The sequence below is a fragment of the Chlorocebus sabaeus genome, chromosome 22 (genome assembly GCF_047675955.1).
Source record: "Chlorocebus sabaeus isolate Y175 chromosome 22, mChlSab1.0.hap1, whole genome shotgun sequence".
Classification (NCBI taxonomy): domain Eukaryota; kingdom Metazoa; phylum Chordata; class Mammalia; order Primates; family Cercopithecidae; genus Chlorocebus; species Chlorocebus sabaeus.
The window spans coordinates 94,367,120-94,389,164 of NC_132925.1; the positions used below are offsets into that span (position 1 = coordinate 94,367,120).

Here is a 22,045-nt window from a genome sequence, read left to right on the forward strand (position 1 = left end):
ACAATAATAACATTAATCCATTTATTCGGACAGGGCTCTCATGACCCACTGACTTCTTAAAGGTTCCTCTTCTTAAACCCATCACAATGGCAATTAAATTTCAACATGAGTTTTGGAGGGGACATCCAAACCATAGTACCCCACAAGGAAAATGTGCCCGTTCCCATTCAGCAGATACAAAACCATGTTTCCTAGAGGTTAAGTTACCCAGCTGGTCACACAGCTGGGAGAGGGAGCTGAGCTAGGATTTGAGAAGCTGTATTCTTTCTTCTTACACCCCCTCCTTGATCTCATTACAGGAACCAGAGAGCAGGTTATGTGGTAAGAATTCAAGGGTGAAAGAAGCCCAGACCCTGTCTTGATGACACTAAACTGAACTAGGAAGTAGTCACTTTCTGGGCCTGCTGTGACTGAATTTATGAACTTGAGGTAGCATTCATTTAACTACTACTGTGCAAACAGGGTTTACTTGCTTCTTATTTAACAATGATGTATCCTAAAGATATTCACTAAATTTTAAAAATGCAGCTAATTTTAACTTACCTCCTTTTGATAGGCCAGCCCAGCCTCATACAGTTTAACAAAGAGATACTGAGTCCACTTGTAGTAATCTGGCAAGCACGTAGTTATTTCCTGCCAACAAAGAAGAAAAATAATGTACAGGCCATTATAAACATCCCCGCTGCCATGCATGCATCAGTCTTGCAACTGAATTTTGAAAAGTAATGAAATCACAAAAATATTTATCAGCTCAAAATATTTTCACAATTGTAAAGTAAGGAGAGCTGCAATTTATTCTGGAAAGATATGTTATTGAAATGCCACCTACACCTTTCTGAGGGCATGTTCAATGAGAAACTCAACGTCAAGTCTTTTGCACACCTCCTGCCCACTCATCTATGGCACTAACAAGTGAATTACATTGTACAAAATTGGGTATTAACATTTTTGTCACACAAACATACACGGGGGCCCTGATGCTTATTCACAAACGTAGTTCATTTTGAAAGCAATCACAAAATTCAAGAGGAATATTTGCCTGCCTCAGTATGATCCTCATTTGAAAATACATCTTGTGTTTCCACACATAACTGGGGCTTTGTGGCTCCTTTAGACTCCGTATATTCCACTTATTCCATTATGTGAATCGGGCCGTTGTCTACTTAGGAAGAACAACTAAAAACATTAAACTTAGTAAGAAACCACTTGGTTTATATTTCCAAGTCTAAATCAAAGGTTCCCAAAATTTACTTTCTGTCCTAAAAACACATTTGTTATAGAATTCCGAAAAACACAATTTATGGTTGATAAAGTCAAATAAACATAAAACCTCTACACTGTCACGTTTCTTTTCTAGTGCTCTCTAAATGTTTCAAATGATTCCGTTTGTAACAGACTTTATTTTTAAGAGACAGAAGTCTTGCTCTGTCGCCAAGGCTGAAGTGCAGTGGTGTGATCATGCCTCACTGTAATCTCGAACTCCTGGGCTCAAACGACCCTCCCTCCTCAGTCTCCCCAGTAGCAGAGACTACAGGTGTGTGCCACCATGCCTTGTAATAAACTTTTGATAGAAGGCATACTTTTACCAAAAGTGCAAACAACTCAGTCTTCCTTAAGGTGAATAAATGAGACAGCTTCAAACCCAGACTTTGGGCATGTGGTAGGAACTAAGCAAGGTGTCAGGTAAACATCTGTGCTCCCAGTGGGCTGTTTTTCTTATGTAAGATTCCTGAGTCCTTCTTTGTGCTGTTTTATAAAAGTAGCAGAGTAATAACTATTAGAAAACAATTCTTTTAAAGGGAAAATAACTCAACTCTGACTATTGGCTCTACCTTCCCACTTCAAGGCAACTAGTGAACCACCAGCCAGTCAGAGGCTTTGCCCACATTGTAGCTGTCCGCCTAGGCCAGCTTCCACAACACAAGAGCCATAATTTCTGAGGCACACATACAATGCAGCCTGCTCTGGCTTCCAGCTTCACAGATGTCTACAGGGGCGTCATGCGCAAAGATCTTCATCAACTCAAGAACCTAACCAGCACTCTGCCAATGGGCTTGCTTCCCCAAACCTCCAAATTCATCCTTATCCATCATCTTTTCCTCCCCAGCTACCCCTCCAGCTAGCATGGCACAGAACTTGTTCTCCTCAGTTTTCTAGACAAGCAACTTAAAAACTTCCATTGTTAACAAAACCCAGGGCAGGAGCTACATTTGGTCTATTTCATTGGCTCATTGTTGTATGCTCAGGTCCCGGCACATTGAGGCACCCAAAATTGTTGCTGAAGGAAGAATAAAGTAGAGATATGAACTATTGCACATTGAATCAAGTTTGATTCCTTCATGTAGGTTTCACAACAAAATTCAAATTATTACATTGTGGTCCCCAAGATGAACTGGGATAAGGGATGTGGGTAAGGGGTGGAGGTAGCATAGAAAAAATATTCCCAAGACTTGGTCATTGTGGATATATCTTTTTATTTTTAAAAAATCTTTACCCACTAGAGGTTTAGAGAAGTGTGTGAAATAATTTTGTGAAAATAATGAGAATTGTTAAATCTAAGGGATAGAGGTTCAATATTTTATTTTCTCTATTTTTCCATTATTTGAGTTGTTCATATCAAAATTATTTTAGTAAATATGTAACACGTTATATATTATATATGTAATATATATACAACATATTTTATATATACACACATATATAAAATATACAAGTATGTGTTTTTTTCTCTAAGCCCGTGAATCTGCTTCCACAGAGTGAGAGCAAAAATTACACAGCCATGAAACAGCATTGTTATCTTCATTTAGGTTGATGGTTCTGAAAATCGCTTTTACCTAAAGTAGAAAAAAGAGGATAGATCTAGTCAGGAAAAACAATGATCTTCATCCAACCAAGCGTTAGCCTACTTTCAGTCAAACCTGTAACGAAAGGGCATTCTCTTTGGAAGGGTCAGCTCCGAGGTAAAGGGAGGGGTGGGGAATTACAGGCCCCTGCTTTCACCCTGGCTTCCAATGTGGGTCTGATCTATTTATTTATGTTACATTTCTACACATGTCATTTGAAGAAAAAGCAACCTCAACTGCTAAAAGAGTACAGCTTGAAAACCACTGCTCCAGGACCATTATTCCAATCACTGGCGGTTTCATTTCCAGGCATATTCACAGCACTCAAAAGTTCCATCGTACTGAAGTGCGTGACTCACCTGCCCAGAGGAGGCTGGGAGTGCCCTGAGGAAGACACTGTGCTCCTGTCCCTTTTACTCCCATCTGCTGCACACAGGGCCCAGCCACCGACTGACCCTCAGTAATGTCCACTCCATGAAGAAATGCCAGAACAGACACTCGCAAGGCTCACCAGGAGCTCAGTCTCACACGGATCATAAATACGGTTGGGAACAGACATCACTTAGAAATACATCTCCTGAAAGTCACAGAGCCCTCTGGAACCTTCCCTGATTTGCTCATTAAAACAAAGCAAAACAAAAACAGCTATTTTGAGTCTTCTAATGCTTTATCTCAATCAAAATAATCAAAGCCATCTTTCTGAAATTAAACTGCTGAAAAGCTTTTATTTTAGTCAACTGGCTAGAAATCAAGAGTCTATTTTCATATTTTCACTGGGAAGTGCCTATTCAAAATCCAGTTCTGTAGACAAGGGTCTTCTTGGGGTCTCAATACCCACAGAGGTGATGTTAATAGTCCTTTCTTCCCTTCTGTAAAGCAAGAGAGCTCAACTGGGAAAATTTTATTACCCAGAGACCATCTGGCACTGACTGGAGACATTTTTGTTTGTCACAACTGAGGTGTGTATGTTGTGTGTGTGCTACTGGCATCTAGTGGATAGAGGCCAGGGATGCTGCTTTAAAAACCTGTAGTGAACAAGACAGTCCCCAGAACAAAATAATCACCCAGTCCCAAATGTCAATCAACAGCGCCAAGGTGGAGAAACCCCGATCCATGAATTCAGATTTCTTCAGTTTGAGTTATAATCACAGACTGATTGAAGAAGCATCAATCAAACAACTCTCTGGTGGCCATTCTATACATACTGATAACTTGTTAAACATCAATGGGCAAAAGTGGAAATATGGAGGTGGTTTAGTGAGTTTCCCTTCTCCATCGGGGGTAGCCCCATCTCTGCTGAGCATGACTTGCAGTGCACACAGGAATGCTGCATGATGCGACCACCAAGCCTTCTACCAACTCGGAGACCAACCAGAGGAAGAGACATGTCAAGTCTGGGGTTGCAGGCAAATAAAATTCTGAAACTCTTTTATGCGTGCATAATGCTATTCACTGGTAATAAGTGGTTGATTTTACTATTTAAATTTTAAATCCTTTAATATGCCTCCAAGTAGTTGTCTGACTTGGAAAATCTACATAATAAATTTGTGTAATAAATTTCCTATTTTGAAGTTAGAGATGCATACAGTTTTTCTTGATACATGAGTTTATCCCTTCCCATAAAATAGTTGTTGAACAAATAAATGTTTAAAGATCATCCATGAGAATCTGCCCCACAGCACCCAAATTCCAGACGGAACCCTGCCTGCAACTCCAAGTGGGAACCCAGAGTCTGTGGGGTAGGGCTTCCTGTTGCTCACATCTGCCCACAAGCTGTGGGACAGCACCAACTGGCAAGAGTCCTTAGGGAGACCACCACAGAAGTCAAATAACAAGTTAAAGGCGTTTCCTTCGGCCTGTTTTTCCAATAAGCCAACACCTACATTAATGCACCATTGTTTTTAATACAAAAGTCAGGCAATTCAAAGTTATAGCTACAAAAGCACTGGCAATTCAGCCACACTCCACATAAATCTACATAAAAGTGTCAACTTTTATATCTTCCTGAGCTCTAGAAAGTGCAATCTAGCTGCCAAGAGACCAAATTTAGGAATCTGGGATTCCAACTAGAATTGTTCCTCTAAGCTGCATTTCTACATTCTATAATACCTGGTTTTTGGCATTAAAAATATTTTGCACCTTCACAAGCAACCACAGAGCCCAACACACAACCTGAGTTCTCTCAGAACACAAGTGAGGCTCAAAATACCATCTTTTGAGACCTGCTGCCCATACCTCAATGACTGCACAAATTAACAACTAAGCCAGTCAGGCCAGCAGCTCCTGAGACACAGCGATTCATCAATGATAAAGTCCAAGAAGGTTGAGCCACGGAAGCCTATACTGTTCCTGCTATAAAATAACACTTGGTCTGTAAAGCAAGAATCACAGCACTTGGCCACCTTCCATGTACCCCACTGAAGCCTCCTCAGGCTCACACTCCTTGCCCCAGGAAAAGAGCCTGGGAAAGCGTGATCTCAGGAAAGACCCTGGAGCCATCTGACTTGGGTTCAAGTCCTTGCATCATTAGTTTGTGGCCACGCCACATTTCCCTGTTAGAAAAGAGAAGCAATGAAACACATCTTAGAGGGTTGCTGTGAGGTTAAAAGGCAATAATGTGTGTAAAGCATAAGGCTGGGCTTGCAAGAAAAATCAACAAGTATCCCTTGGCTTTACTCAGAGTATGTGATGGACCGGGTGGGATGGCTCACGCCTGTAATCCCAGCACTTTGGGAGGCCGAGGGGGGCGGATGGCCTGAGGTCAGAAGTTAGAGACCAGCCTATCAACATGGTGAAACCCTGTCTCTACTAAAAATACAAAAAGTAGCCAGGCATGGCGGCATGTGCCGGTAATCCCAGCTGCTTAGACGGTTGAGGCAGAAGAATCGCTTGAACCTGGAGGTAGAGGTTGCAGTGAGCCAAGACTGTGCCACTGCCCTCCAGCCTGGGCAACGCAGCAAGACTCTGTCTAAAAACAAAAAGAGCGTGTGATGGCAGGGGTGAGTGAGGCTGGCTTCATTACTATACCACTCAGAGGTGGGCTGATAGACCCATCAGCCTACTGGGGTAAGGCACAAGGGAGAAGAAAGAACTGGGGTAAAAAACAGTGCTCTACTCCTTAACAAATATTGGCTTTTCGACTAAAAAGAGATGGTGTTTATTAGAGAAAGACCAAAACACACGACCAGATGGAGAAATCCACACTAGGCTGCTCCCAGTGAGCTCTGGCCGGGAGGGCCTGCTAGGTTGCCTCCACCCCCACACTGCTGCTTGGGCAGGATTTAGTCTTGGTTTCTCGGTCCACTTGCATCTTTGACAGTGATTGGCCCTAGATTTCAGAACAGCTCATTCAAAGCCGTCATGTATTTCGTTGGCATCACAACCTCATGACATTTAGGTTAGCTACCAGGAATTTAACAAAACAAAACAAAACAAAACAAAAAACCGGAGGCAACATGTTTATCAAGTCAATCATCCGGCGGCCCTGTAAGCACATCAGAAAGGTGAGCGGCCACTGCACATCACAGTTTCCAGCAACAAGGCATCACTTCACCTCCCCAAGTCCCACTGTGAGCCTCCTGCCTTCAAAACAATGAGTCCTGGAAACAGGAGAGCTGTTCACACGCTTTTTAAACAAACGATCTTTTCTATTGTGCACTTTTGTCATTTGCAACAGATCAAAAGGAAACATATGTTTAGTGATGGCTTTGTCTTTTATGCATTCCCAGGTCCTTTAATTCTAAACGGGAGGGGTTCTAAAAGCATAATACAGCTCAGAGGCAGAGAAACTAGCCTTGGCATTCCTATTGTGCAGCTTAAAAGAGAAAATAACAATCCAGGCTACATCAGATGATTCTCACTGATGATGGTTCAAGGTTCCAGTTCACAGCTCTGTACATCTGCTGTGTTGGAAGAGGGAAGAGAGAGGCTCATGAGAAAAATCTGCCAGAATCAGGATACTGATGGCCACTCTCTGCTAAGTCCTCTATACTAAGCACTGGTTCTCAAACTTGGTTACACCTTGGAATTGAACTTTAAAAGTTACGAATGCCTAGGCCCCACCTCTATAAATTTAACATGGGGCCAGGGTTGAAAACCACTGCAAAGAAGTTCCTCCCAGATACATCTCTTTCCCAGATACTGTGTGAAAGGCAGGGTCCTGTCCTGCCTTTATATCTTCACAGAACCTAATGAAACAGACTTCAATAGGAGCTAAGAGCATGATTTGGTTAGTATGAAATTTCTATCAGGGTACTCCGACGACTGTGCTAAGGGGGATCTCTCATAAGCCTACTCTTGATTCAAATCCTCCCTGCATGCCTCAGCCCCACCCCAACACAGATTCTCTTTAGTCCTTACATTCAATCCTGTGTTTTCACAAAACAAACTTAAAAAAAACAAAACAAACAAACAAACAAAACAGTAAAAAATAACAACTTTCAATCCACCTTCATGGCAACAGATACATAAACTTCATTAGGCAGCTGTGCTCAATGACCAGCTGTTTAAAAATGCCAGTTGGAACCTACAGAATGGGAGAAAATTTTTGCAATCTACTCATCTAACAAAGGGCTAATATCCAGAACCTACAAAGAACTCAAACAAATTTACAAGAAAAAAAACAACCCCATCAAAAAGTGGGCAAAGGATATGAACAGACAGTTCTCAAAAGAAGACATTTATGCAGCCAACAGACACATGAAAAAATGCTCATCATCACTAGCCATCAGAGAAATGCAAATCAAAACCACAATGAGATACCATCTCACACCAGTTAGAATGGCAAGCATTAAAAAGTCAGGAAACAACAGGTGCTGGAGAGGATGTGGAGAAATAAGAACACTTTTACACTGTTGGTGAGACTGTAAACTAGTTCAACCACTATGGAAAACAGTGTGCTGATTCCTCAAGGATATAGAACTAGAAATACCATTTGACCCAGCCATCCCATTATTGGGTATATACCCAAAGGATTATAAATCATGCTGCTATAAAGACATATGCACATGTATGTTTATTGTGGCACTATTCACAATAGCAAAGACTTGGAACCAACCCAAATGTCCATCAATGACAGACTGGATTAAGAAAATGTGGCACATACACACCATGGAATACTATGCAGCCATAAAAAAGGATGAGTTCGTGTCCTTTGTAGGGACATGGATGCAGCTGGAAACCATTATTCTCAGCAAACTATCGCAAGAACAGAAAACCAAACACCGCATGTTCTCACTCACGGGTGGGAATTGAACAATGAGATCACTTGGACACAGGAAGGGGAACATCACACACCGGGGCCTATTTTGGGGAGCGGGGAGCTGGGAGGGATAGCATTAAGAGATATACCTAATGTAAATGACAAGTTAATGGGTGCAGCACACCAACATGGCACATGTATATGTATGAAACAAACCTGCACGTTGTGCACACGTACCCTAAAACATGAAGTATAATTTAAATAAATAAATAAATAAATAAATAAAAATGCCAGTTGGCTGGGGGTGGTGGCTCACACCTGTAATCCCAGCACTTTGGGAGGCCAAGGCGGGTGGATCACGAGGTCAGGAGTTCAAGACCAGCCTGGCCAACACGGTGAAACCTTGTCTCTACTAAAACAAAAATTAGCTGGGCATAGTGGCAGGCGCCTGTAATCCCAGCTACTGGGAGGCTGAGGCAGGGAGTTGCTTGAACCCAGGAGGCAGAGGTTGCAGTGAGCCAAGATTACACCACTGCACCCCAGCCTGGGTGACAGAGTGAGACTCTGTCACAAAAAAAAAAAAAAAAAAAAAAAAAAAGCCAGAGTTTCTGACAGCTCATTTCTCTTGCTAGAAGAGAAATGATTCTTGAAGAGGAAGCTGTGGAAAACCTAATGAGAATGGCCTTCCCCTCCCACAACTCCCAACAGGGCTTTAACGGAGGAGGAAGTGGGGAACAGGGCTAGTTCCTCACTTAGATGCTCCTAAATGGTCCTCATGCAGGAGAGGGACAGAGAGTGAAGCTCAGACACTCAGTACAGCCCTGACTTTGAGTCTGAATTAGCCCTTCCTGTATCTAACAAATCCCTCAGCAATTTACAAATGATAGGACACGTTGGGATCCAGCTCTAGGCTTCCCAAATTGCTCTTTCCTCCATCTTCTCATTGTTTTATTTTTTTTGTTTCTGTTTTTGTTTTTTGAGACAGTGCCTCACTCTGTCACCCAGGCTGGAGTGCAGTGGCACGATCTCAGCTTACTGCAACCTCCCCCTCCCACGTTCAAGTGATTCTCGTGTCTTAGTCTCCTGAGTAGCTGGGATTACAAGAGCCCACCACCATGCCCGGCTAAATTTTTTTTTTTTTTTTTTTGGTATTTAGTAGAGACGGGGTTTCTCCATGTTGGCCAGGCTGGTCTCAAACTCCTGACCTCAAGTGATCTGCCTGCCTCAGCCTCCCAAAGTGCTGGGATCACAGGCATGCGCCACTGTGCCCAGCCCACCCTCTCATCTTTATACATTCTCATGTATAAAGCAGCGCTCACCATGCCTGCCTCTCAGACCATTCCCGCAGTGGTCTGAGAGGCAGGGATGGTGAGCGCTGCTTTATACACAAGAAAACTCACCCAAAGCTGCCCAGCTCTGGGGTGGCAGAAGCAAAACTAGTACCCAGGTCTCTGGATTCAGAGAGGCATCAAGCAGTGACATGGCACCATGGTAAGTGCAACCCAGCTATGACTGGACTGGCTTAAACATGTATGCTCTAAGGAGGTGCCAGTAACCAAGCAACATGAGTGAACTGGAGTACTCCTAGATAAAGGAACCGCATGGTGAATATTCTTTTAGGAATGACAACAGTAACAGTAACGGCTAATGCTTACCAGGGGCTGACAAAGTACTGGGTCCAGCGTTGGCAGTTGAGGGGCCTCTCACGTCCTTCTCATTACAATCCCAGGAGGTAGTTATTACCAAAAGTGGGCTTGACCTCTGAATTTCAAATTGCAATTTATCCCTAGCCCTCCTGCTCTCTCCCCTTACCCTACTCTACCTTTTTTTCTTTCCATACCACTTATAGCCTGCTGATACACTATATTATTTTCTTATTTATTCTGTTTATTGTCTGTCTTCATCCCCTCCTGAAACTGTAAATGCTAAGGTCTCCCTGTGAAAGAAAGGGTTTTGTCTTTTTCTCCCCACTGATGTATTCCAAGCACTTAGGAGAGTGCCTGATACAAAGGATGCTTAATAAATGTTGTTGAATGAGTAAGTCGCCATTTTACTGATCAGAGAATTGAGATGCAAAGTAACTTGTTTAAGGTCGCACAGACACTCAGAGGCAAAATTAGAATCCAAGCATAAGTGACCTAGTACTTGTACCACTACAAATGATTTCTTGTCATCTATAGGCCCAGTCAGCAGCTCTCTGCTAGACCACATAGCCACGTCTTCCTCCTTCCTGAACTGTGATTCCTCATGACTCCTACTGCCCAGGCTTCCTCAGCCTCACTGACTGCTTCCTCTCAGCCTCTTCTCCTAAATTCCTTTTCCTTCAACCATCTGTCAAATTCCATCTTTGCCAAGGTTCTGTCTCTAACCTCCTTTATCTTTCCTGTTCTCTTTTTTGCAGAATTGAGGGAACAGGTGTTAATATCAGGGTAATTAATTAATCTTGAGCCTAATGTTTGTCTAAGAACTCATTTTTATGCAATATGTTCCTTTATCTTAAGACTAACTTGAAGCTGAAAATGAGCATTTAATGAAAATTGGAAATGACAAATGCTAGACACTTTTTATAGGGCATGCATTTTATTCTTAAGGGTCTTGTTTTTCAAATCTAGGGCTAAAAGTTAAATTCTTAAGTCATCTGACAGGTTCATGTTCATGTTCTAATTAAGTGCTCTTGAAGCCAACTTAGAGAATGAGTGTTGATGGCAAGGAAATCATGGTCTTTGCAGTTTTAAAGACATCTCACACTCTTTTTTAACCGAAAACAGCTTGATCAGTAAGCTCCCCTTTGTTTTCTATTTTCTTGGCCAATATTTTTTCAGCACTATCATTTTTATGGTAACCTGAAAGCTGTTCCCTGTTACAAACTACACAAGATTCTACAAATAATCCATAATCAGACAAGAGGCAACAATTCTCTTAATTTCTTGATAATTGCTCTTTGCCAGCTTACAAGAATTTTATCAAGGCATACTAACAATACAAACAGCTTTTCTAACTAGACAGTTGGGAAGAGAAAACCCTCCATTAAACTACAGATGAGATTAATTGGTTTGAGTTGCAATTTGTTATTAGCCTAGTTGGGCACATGCCATAAAGCTGCCCAAACTACAAATGTTCCCTTTTTTTTTTGGAAAGAAAGAACATTAATCTTATCTACAACATCCTTGAAAATTTCAGAATCAACAGGACAGAATCATCTGGAAGATGTTTTTGTGATGCCAGTTCTCTAGGTTCCCTGAATAATATAAGGGCTATTTGTTAGACACAGGCATGGATCCAGAGGAAGAGGAAATATCAATCATCAATTCCACGGATGCAAACAGTGACAGCAGTGCCCAAAATGAGCCATTTTGCTGCCTGCAAATTCCACAAACAATGAGGAGTAGAAATATGCCATGACCTGAAATATTTCATATGTGACACAGACAAGAAATAAAACTCTAAACTTAGAAAACTCATAGAAAATCATTTTGATAGTCCAGTGATTTTTAAGAGAAGGGTTGGGGAAGCACTGATCAGAATCTCACCAGAGGTGAGGGATTTTTGAAACTACACATGGTGATCTTCTACTTCTGGGAAGATGGAGTAAATGTACTTTTCCTGATCCTCTCTAAATGCAACTAAAAACTCTGGAATATATATATATGTATGAAACATAAGACTGTAAACGGTGAAGAAGAGAAGGCAGGTTAGGGACGTGAGTACCTAAGGAATGACAACGGTAAGTCCTGTTGACTTTTTAAATGCCCAGTAAGTCCCAGAATTGGAGCTAACAAAGCCAGTAACCCAGAAATGCCAATGAGTACAGAGGAAAGAAAAAGAAAGAAGAGAGAGGAGAGAAAGAAAGGAAAACAGAAAAGGAAGGGAGGGAGGGAGGGAGGGGAAAAAATAAGAAAAGAAAGACTAAACTGCTCTATCTAGATAAAGTACCAGGAAAGGTTAACCTAGCCAAGACAGAAAACTTTTAGCCAATAACCATTCTACTTCAGTCAATACCACAGAAAAAACTGCAGTTCCACCAGCAAAGGCTTAGCAAAGAGCCTAGACTTATACCCTTAAGGGGCAATAATAAGGCACTGCAACCGCGTTCCCAGGGTGGTGTCACAAGAAGCTGAGGGAAAAGCTAGGACTTCTAGCTCTATTGGGCATTAGTGAACAACCCATCCCCCTCTTGGTGGTATCAGTGGAGCCCACAGAAGTGTGGACTTCTACCCCTAACTAGCAGGAATGCGGTACACCTCCCTCTCCCTGACAAGACAGTGTCAGAGGAGGTGGAATGGAGAGGCAGGAATTCCACACAGCTCAGTGCTCTCCATCATGTCAGTGGAGTCCCTGTGGGGATCCATGTCTGTATCTAATAGCCTTTACATTATTCAGGAAACCTACAGAACTGGCATCACAAAAGCATCTTTCAGATGATTCTGTCCTGTTGATCCTAACATTTTCAAGGATGCTGCAGATAAAATTAATGTTATTTTTCTTTCAGAAAAATAGAACAATTATAGCTTGGGCAGCTGTACCCACAGGCACAGTAACAAGTGGCTTTTCCACTCACAGTCAGGGTGATGCTGGTGGAAGGCTAGTGGGGAGCTTGTACTTCTATCCTTGCCCAGCAGTAACAAGGAGACCCTCTCTTCCCCCAAGTATAAGTGATGAACATGTGGAGATCCTGGACTTCCATATCCACCTGGAAGTAAAGAAAGAGTGGCCCCTTTCACCTGCCATAGCAGTATCAGAGGAGGCCTGCTAAGATATAAGGTTTAAATAAAATTCAGTCTTAAAAGAATCCCCAAATATCTTGGTTTCAATAGAAAATCATTAGCCATACCTAAAACCAGGAAGATTTCAAACTGAATGAGAAAAGATTATTGACGTACACCAACACCATCATGACCCAAATGTCAAAACTATCTGACAAGGATTTTATGCAGACAGCATAAAAATGCTTCAACAAGCAATTATGAACACACTTGAATCAAATTAGAAAATAGAAAGTCCCAGCAAAGAAAGTTATAAAGAACCACCAAATGAACATTTCAGAACTAATAAATAAAGTAACACAAATAAAAGCTCAGTAGATGGGCTTACCAGCTGAATGAGGGAGACAGAGGAATCAGTGAACTTGAAGACCAAACAACTGAATGTGCCTAATCTGAATGAACAGCAGAGAGAAAACAGACTGGACTGGCTTAAAACAGACTGGACTGGCTTAAACACGTATGCTCTAAGGAGGTGCCAGTAACCAAGCAACATGAGTGAACTGGAGTACTCTTAGATAAAGGAACCGCATGGTGAATATTCTTTTAGGAATGACAACAGTAACAGTAACGGCTAATGCTTACCAGGGGCTGACAAAGTACTGGGTCCAGCAAAAAAAAAAATGAATAGAGCTTAGGGACTGGAAAAAAAAAATGAATAGAGCTTAGGGACACGTGGAACTATAACAAAAGATCTGACATACATGTCATCAGAGTCTCCTAAGGCAAGGATAAAAAGAGTAGAGTTGAAAAACTATTCAAAAAAATAATTGCTGGAATTCTCTCAAATTTGACAACAACATAAACATACAGATGCAAGAAGCTAAGCAAACACCAAACAAGATTAACTCAAAGAAATCTACTCCAAAACACATCATAATCAAACTTCTGAAAATTAAAGACAAAGAAAAAAAATATTGAAAGCAGCCAGAGAGAAATAATGCAATACGTACAGGAAGAAAATTCAAAGACAGCAGATTTATCAGAAACCAGAGGTCAGAAACAAGTGGCACATTTTTCAAGTACTAAAAGAAAAGAACTGTTAACCCAAAATTCTACATCCCATGAAAATATCCTTCAGAAATGAAGGGGAAATCAAGCATTCTAAGATAAAGAAAAACAAAGGGAATCTGTCATAAGCAGGTCTACTCTAAAGGAATGGCTAAAGAAAGTTATCTATGCAGAAGAAAAATAATAAAAGAAGGAACCTTAGAATATTAAGAATAAAAAAAAAGCAATGAGAGATGCAAAAATTGGGGTATATACAATAGACCTTCATTCTCTTGAGTTTTCCAAATTATATTTGATGGTTGAAGCAAGAATTATAGCACTGTCTATGTGGTTACCAATGTACATAGAGGAAACATGTAAAACAATTATGTTACAAATGGGAAAGAGTAAGTAAAGGCATGCAAAGGGAAGTAAGGTCTCTACACTTTATTTAAACTGGTAAAATGATCATACCAGTAGATTGTAGTACATTATAATGTAACACCTAAGCAACTAATAAAAAAGCTACACAATGGGATACTAAAACACACTATAGATAAATCAAAATGGAATTCTAAAAAAAGTTCAAGTTACTCACAGAAATGCAGAAAAAGAAAATAGAAACAAAAAAAGGAGATACCAGAAAACACATGAATGCTAGACTTAAGTCTTGATATATCAATAATTATATTACATGTAAATGGTCTACATATGCCAATTAAAAGAGACTGGAAGAATGTATTTTAAAAATGACCCAACTATTTTCAATTTCCACAAAACCCACTTCAAATATAGTAAGTGGGTTGAAAGTAAAAAGATGACAAGACATAGTATGCAAAAATTAATCAAAAGAAAAGAGTGGTTATCTTAATGTAAGATAAGGTAAGTTAAGAGAAGTGGCTGTATTAACATATCATAAAAGGGCCAGGCGCGGTGGCTCAAGCCTGTAATCCCAGCACTTTGGGAAGCTGAGACGGGCGGATCACGAGGTCAGGAGATCGAGACCATCCTGGCTAACACGGTGAAACCCCGTTTCTACTAAAAATAGAAAAAAAAAAACTAGCTGGGCAAGGTGGCGGGCGCCTGTAGTCCCAGCTACTCGGGAGGCTGAGGCAGGAGAATGGTGTAAACCCGGGAGGCGGAGCTTGCAGTGAGCTTAGATCCGGCCACTGTACTCCAGCCTGGGTGACAGAGCGAGACTCCGTCTCAAAAAAAAAAAAAAACCCATAAAGTACACTTCATGTTCACTTCAAAGTACAAAATATTTCATATATGCTTCATAGTACAATACCATAAAATAGACTTCAGACCAAAGAAAATTACTAGTGACAGACATTATACAATTATATATGGGTAAATCACCAAGAAGACACAGCAATCCTAAATCCGTCGATTTTGTTGATTTTTTCAAAGAACCAACTTCCTTCTTCTGCTGGCTTTGCGTTTACTTTGTTCTTCTCTTTGTAGTTCCATAAGTAGTAAAGTTGTTTGACATCTTTGTTTTTTAATGTAAACATTTATAGTTATAAATTTCCCACTTAGTACTTTTTTGCTGCATTCCATAAGACTGCATGTTGTTTTCATTTTCATTCATCTCTAAGTATTTTCTAATTTCCCTTGTGATTTTTTAATCCATTTATTGTTTAAGAGTGTGTTGTTCACACAAATCTGCAAATTTTCCAGTCTTCCCTCAGTTACTGATTTCTAACTTCATACCATTGTGGTCTGAGAAGATGCTTTATATATCTTTTAAAACCTATTTAGACTTAATTTGTGGCCTAATATATGGTTTATCCTGGAGAATGTCCCATGTGCACTTGAGAAAAATGTGTACTCTCTTGTCGTGTAGAGTGTTCTGGTGTCTGTTAGACCTAGTTTGTTTATTGCGTTTTTCAAGTCCCCTGTTTCCTTACGTATTTTCTGTCTGGTTGTTCTATCCATTGAGAGTGGGGTAGGAAAGTCTCCAACTATTACTGTGGAACTGTCTATTTCTCTCTTCAATTCTGTCCATTTTTGATTCAGTTATTTTGATGGCCTATTATTAGGCACATAAACACTTATAATAGACCTTATTGTATTGAGCCTTTTATTTATAATGCTCTTCTTTGTCTTTTGTAACCTTTTCTCATTTAAAGTCTATTTTGTCTGATCACTACAGTCACCCTTGTTCTCTTTTGATTACTATTTGCATGAAATATCTTTTTTTCAGCCTTTCACGTTCAGCTTATTTGTGTCTTTAGATCTAAAATGACTCTGTTGGAGACAGCATATAGATGGATCATGTTCTTTAATACATTTTTTCAATATCTGTCTTTTGACTGAAGAGTTTGAGCCATTTATTTTTAAAGTAATTACTGATAGGGAGAGACTTCTGTCATTTTGCTATTTGTTTTTCATATGCCTTGTAGCTTTTTTGTTCCTCATTTCCTGCATTATTGTCTTTTGTATTTAACTGATTTTTTGGTAGTAAAATGTTGTGATTCCCTTTTCATTTCCTTCTGTGTATATTCTACAACTATTTTCTTTGTGGTTACCATGGGGATTATATTTAACACCCAAAAGTTATAACATTCCCATTTGAATTTATACCAGCTCAACTTCAGTAACGTACATGAACTGCCTCTATACAGCTCCATCCCTAACCTTTTCAGTTATCGATGTCACAAAATTACATCTTTATACACTGTGTGTGCAAAAACATAAAGTAATAGTTGTTTTTTATAATGTATTCTTCTCTTAAATTATGCAGAAAACAAAATGTGGAGTTTCAAACCAAAGTTGCAACAACAGCTTTCAGGTTAATAATTTTTTAAAATGTATTAGTCTCTTAAATTGTATAGAAAACAAAAAGTGGAGGCACAAACGATTTATCTTAGTCAGCTTGGGTTGCTATAATAAAATAGTACAGACTGGATGGCTTAAACAACAAATATTTATTTTGCACAGTTCTGAAGGTTGGGAAACCAAGACCAACGGGCTAGCCGATTGGGTTCTTGGTGAGGACCCTCTTCTTGACTTGTGGAAGTCTATTGTACTGCTGTGTCCTTACATGGCAGGGAGAGATGGGGACTTGTGGGGAGGGCTATGTGGTCTCTTCATATAAGGGTACTAATTTCATCATAAGGATGCCATCCTTAGGTCCTCATCTAAACCTAATTATCTCCCAAAGGCTCTACTTCCTAGTATCACCACATTGGGGATTAGAGATTCAACATATGAATTTTCGAAGGATACATTCAGTCCATGACAACCATTAAAAAACAAAAATTGGGCCGGGTGCAGTGGCTCAAGCCTGTAATCCTAGCACTTTGGGAGGCTGAGGCGGGCGGATCACAAGGTCAGGAGATTGAGACCATCCTGGCTAACACGGTGAAACCCCATCTCTACTAGAAATACAAAAAAAATTTAGCAAATTAGGGCATGGTGGCCGGCACCTGTAGTCCCACCTACTTGAGAGGCTGAGGCAGGAGAATGGCATGAACCCAGGAGGCGGAGCTTGCAGGGAGCCGAGATGGCGCCACTGCACTCCAGCCTGGGTGACAGAGCGAGACTCTGTCTCAAAAAAAAAAACAGAGGCTGGGCATGGTGGCTCATGCCTGTAAGTCCAGCACTTTGGGAGCCCGAGGCAGGTGGATCACTTGACCTCACTAGTTCAAGACCAGCCTGGAAAACATGGCAAAATCCCATCTCCACAAAAAATACTGAAAATAGCTGGGTATGGTGGCAGGTGCCTGTAATCCCAGCTATTTAGGACGATCACTTAAGCCCAGGAAGCAGCAGTTGTAGTTAGCCGAGATCGTGAAACTGCACTCCAGCCTGGGCGACCAATCAAAACCCTATCTCAAAAAAAAAAAAAAAAAAAAAGTAGAAGGATGTGGTAGGCTGAATCACCATCTCAAAGATGTTCATGCCCTAATCCCTTGAACATCTGAATATGTTAGTTAAATGGCAAAAGGAATTTTGTAGATGTAATTAAAATAAGATGGGTATCCTAAATTATCCAGGTGGCCCAATGTAATCAAACGGGTTTGCAAAAGCAGAAATCTTCCTCTGGCTGGAATGGGAGAGATCTGAAGCATGAGAGGGAATGCACTGCTGAGGGGGCCATGTGGAAGGCTTGAGAAGAAATGCAAGCAGCCTCTAGAAGCAAAGACCAATCCCTGGCTGATGACCAGTATGGAAACGGACCTGTCCTACAGTCGCCAAGGAGGTGAATTCGACCAACAACCTAAATGATCTCAGAAGTGGATTTTTCCCCAGAGGATCCAGTAAGGACCACAGCTCTAGCAACACCTTGATTTTGGCCTGGTAAGACCCTAGTAGAGGACCCTATCAAGCTCACTCAAACTTCTGACCTACAGAAACTGTCAGATAATACGCTGATGTTGTTTTAAGACGCTAAGTTTGTGATAATTTGTCATGGTAGCAGCAGAAAACTAATGCAGGGGACTTATTTATAGTAAAAACAACTATAAGAGACATTCTTGGGGCAAGTGGGAAATTCCCATATAAATTGGATTATAAATAACGTTATGGAATTACCGTTAATTTTCTTAGTTTTCAAAATGGTATTGTGGTTGTGTAAGAAAAGTTCTTACTTACTCAGATAGGAATGCTGAAGTACTTTGGGGTCAAGAGCCATGATGTCTGCAATACATACTCAAATAATTCAGGGGGAAAAAATATATATATATAAAAAATACTTATAAATAAAAAGAGATAAAGTGAATACAGCAACAATTATTGAATCTAGGTGAAAGGTATATGAATGTTTATTGTACCATTCTTTCAATCTTTCTAAGTGTTTGAAAATTTATATTGTTATAATAAAAAATAGAGGGGAAAAAGTGTTGAGTTAAAGCTAGACACCAAAGAACACATACTATGTTATTCCATTGATATAACTTTAAAAACTATGTGTAGGTAAGGAGTTCATCTGGAGATGAACAGTGATAATGGTTGCACCACAGTGTGAATGTACTTAATAGCAATGAACTGGCACTTAAAAATTGTTAAGATAGGCTGGGCATGATGGCTCACGCCTGTAATCCTAGCACTTTGGGAGGCCAAGACGGGTGGATCACGAGGTCAGGAGATTGAGACCATCCTAGCTAACACAGTGAAACCCTGTCTCTACTAAAAATGCAAAAAAAATTATCTGGGTGTGGTGGCAGGCACCTGTAGTCCCAGCTATTCGGGAGGCTGAGGCAGGAGAATGGCGTGAACCCGGGAGGCGACAGAGCTTGCAGTGAGCGGAGATCGCGCCACTGCACTCCAGCCTGGGTGACAGAGCAAGAGATTCCATCTCAAAAAAAAAAAAAAAAAAAGGTTAAGATAGTACATTTTTGTCATGTGAACATTACCATAATTTAAAAATCACCTAGAAAAAGAACTAAAAAACCCAAATGCATATGTAGTGGTAAAACTACATCAAAAACAAGGCAATAGCCAGGCGTGGTGGCTCATGCCTGTAATTCCAGCACTTTGGGAGGCCGAGGCCGGTGGATCACTTGAGGTCAGGAGTTTGAGATCAGCCTGGCCAACATGGTGAAACTCCATCTGTACTAAAAATACAAAATTAACTTGGTGTGGCAGTGCACACCTGTAATCCCAGCTACTTGGGAGGCTGAGGCAGGAGAATCGCTTGAACACGGGAGACAGAGGTTGCAATGAGCCAAGATCATGCCATTGCACTCTAGCCTGAGCAAGAAGAGCAAAACTCCACCTTGGAAAAAAAAAAAAAAGAAAGAAAAGAAAAAAAGGCAGTAATGATCATAAATGTCAGAATAGTGGCTACCTATAGAAAGAAGAGACAGAGTTGTGACTGCAGGAGGACACATGTTGAGCCTCTGGGTGCAGATGTTTTATTTCTCAATCTAGGTAGTAGCTATACATTACTACAATGTATTAAGTTATACATGCATGTTTTATGCTGTGTCTATTTGTGTCTAGTATTTCACAGTAAAAGGAAGTTATTAAAAGTCTTGTACTTGCAAAACATTACCTAGTTTTCCCGAAATTTGTTTTCATTATTCATGTATGTTCTATCTTATGTCAGAAAGAATTGACAATGGGCCTGTACTTTGATTCCTACCTAATAACGTTCGGAAGCATGATCATTCCTAAGGTTCCTTTTTCTGAATAGAAAAACAAAATCACAGACCTACGCATTCAGAAACTCTGAAGATGGGGCCAGAGATCTGCACTTTAACAAGCCCTCTTGGTGATTCTGATGCTTGCCAAAGTTTGAGAACCACTGCTATAAGTATGTGTAAAAATAATCCTTGTTGTTTTCATGGAGTAACAACCTCATCTTCAAGACCTTTTAAATACTGCTCCTGATGCACTTAAACCCCATCGTATCTGTATAACTGTGGTCTCTCATTCTATCAAATGTTGTACCTGGCTGATGTACAAGACTGATCTGGAGGCCTGATTCAGTCAGGAAGAGAGAGATTTTGTACCCTTATTTTCTAAGGCATTTAAAAAGTAACCTAATCTTATGACAAGAAGCATTCCCTTGCAAGAAGCTGAAGCTGAGAGGGGCAACAGACCATGCCCACCAAATGTTAATAGCCAGATCCATCATCAAAACTGAGGTCTCCAAGATGAGCGAAGATCCTGTCTCCTGAAAGCACTCAACAAGCATTACATCAGGAAATTCTATTCCATTAGCCAGAGTGTGCATCCTTGATAGGGATGACCTGACTGGGCTCATGACCACCAGCTGGGACTGCGGACAAAACAAGTAACTTCCTTGAATAGCTACATTTGCTAGGCAGCCCCAGGAGACATCCCTCTTTAGTTAAGGCTGAAGACTGCGAGAACTGGCTGAAGCGATAAAAAACACATCTCACATGTTTTTTGACTGGCACAAAGCGGGCACAGCTCCTCATGAGGTCAACTGCAAGTGTACCATCTATTAATGAGATGTGGTCCCTGGCCTCAAGGTGACGGACTACACTACCCCTTAGGTGTCAACACCAACCATCTTAAAAATAGGTAAGCTGCCACATCATTTCAGCTAAAACAAAGGTACTGCCTTTCCCCTCCGAACTAAAGGACAAACCTTTAGGAAAAGGTTAATTTCTGACTCTGAGGGAGAACAAGTCATCCAGAGCCGGAGGTCTGCCAGACAAAGTGTCTCACCTCCGTGAGCACTTGAAAGAGGACTGGGTGGGTCAAACACTTCGGGTGTCTGTGACACGTTGTCAAGGCAACCAGGGCTCCAAGCTCTTGCAAAGGGAATCTTCCCCACTGAGTTTTCATGCATTCACTTGCCCTTAAGTTCTTTTTGTTTTAAGCTATTCTTTAAATTCTTTTAAGATAAAAACAATAATGTCTTTCTATTATTCTGGAGGCTTCGTTATTAGTTCAAGCCTCCTATCAGAGGTCCAGTCCTCTATGCAAATAAGGTGTCAAGGTAGTAACGGCTTTGAAGTAATAATAATTTTCACTTTGTAATCATACAAATCATGCTGTCTTTTAAAATAAACTGAGGCAGACATGATTCAGAGTCTATATGTTTTGGATGGAAAGAGAGCACTGCTCCTAAACTACCGTAACAACATGACGATGGGAAGAGAAGGCTAAGAGAAGTGCAGCCAATCAAACCCACAATATAAAAAAAAAAAAAAAAAAAAGAAAGAAAGAAAAAAAAAGACACAAGAAAACCAGAGAAATTTGCGAACTGAGATTCTGTGATGCTAAGGCATTATCATTAAGTGTTTTAGGTCTGATGATGGAATTGTGATTACACGAAAACAAGCAAGCAAGACAGACAAGAGCCTTCATCTTAAAAGCTACATACTGCTATATATTGTCTATTCAGCAATACCAGATTCTTAACAGATGAAAATTACATGATGGAGAGAAAGAAATAGAAGCAAAGATATATGGTGGGGAACATCACGAACCCCTCAATGTCCACCCTACTTTATACAGGCTATGAGGCACTAATGGACAAAACTTGGAAGGGCCTGAAGTCACCAAAAGCCTGTCCCAGTAAAAATTCTAACAGAGCATGGCTCTGATGTGGCTGTGCTGCTGACCACTTCCATTCACAAACTCTTCTGCAGCTCTGCGGATAACCACACTCTAAATCTCTCTTAGCCCACATGGCTTGCAGGGAAGAGTGTGAGGTCCGTTTTGAGTTTGTTTCAGTGAAAAATGGCCTTAGGGGGCAGCTTCTACTACACTCCCTCCGGCTGATAAAGCTCCAAATGGATACACTAGTCCCCCTCAATCAGGAA

The 22,045-nt window shown here is 40.7% G+C and overlaps 1 protein-coding gene across 3 annotated transcripts in view; it reads right to left on the reverse strand.

Moving 5' to 3' along the window:
• LARS2 (leucyl-tRNA synthetase 2, mitochondrial) overlaps window positions 1-22,045 on the reverse strand; it is a 160,739-nt gene that overhangs the window by 102,035 nt on the left and 36,659 nt on the right. For all 3 annotated transcript variants that reach the window (XM_007983923.3, XM_007983925.3, XM_007983924.3), the window contains one exon: window positions 544-633. In XM_007983923.3, the coding sequence (XP_007982114.3) occupies window positions 544-633 (90 nt within the window). The remainder of the gene's footprint in view (window positions 1-543; window positions 634-22,045) is intronic.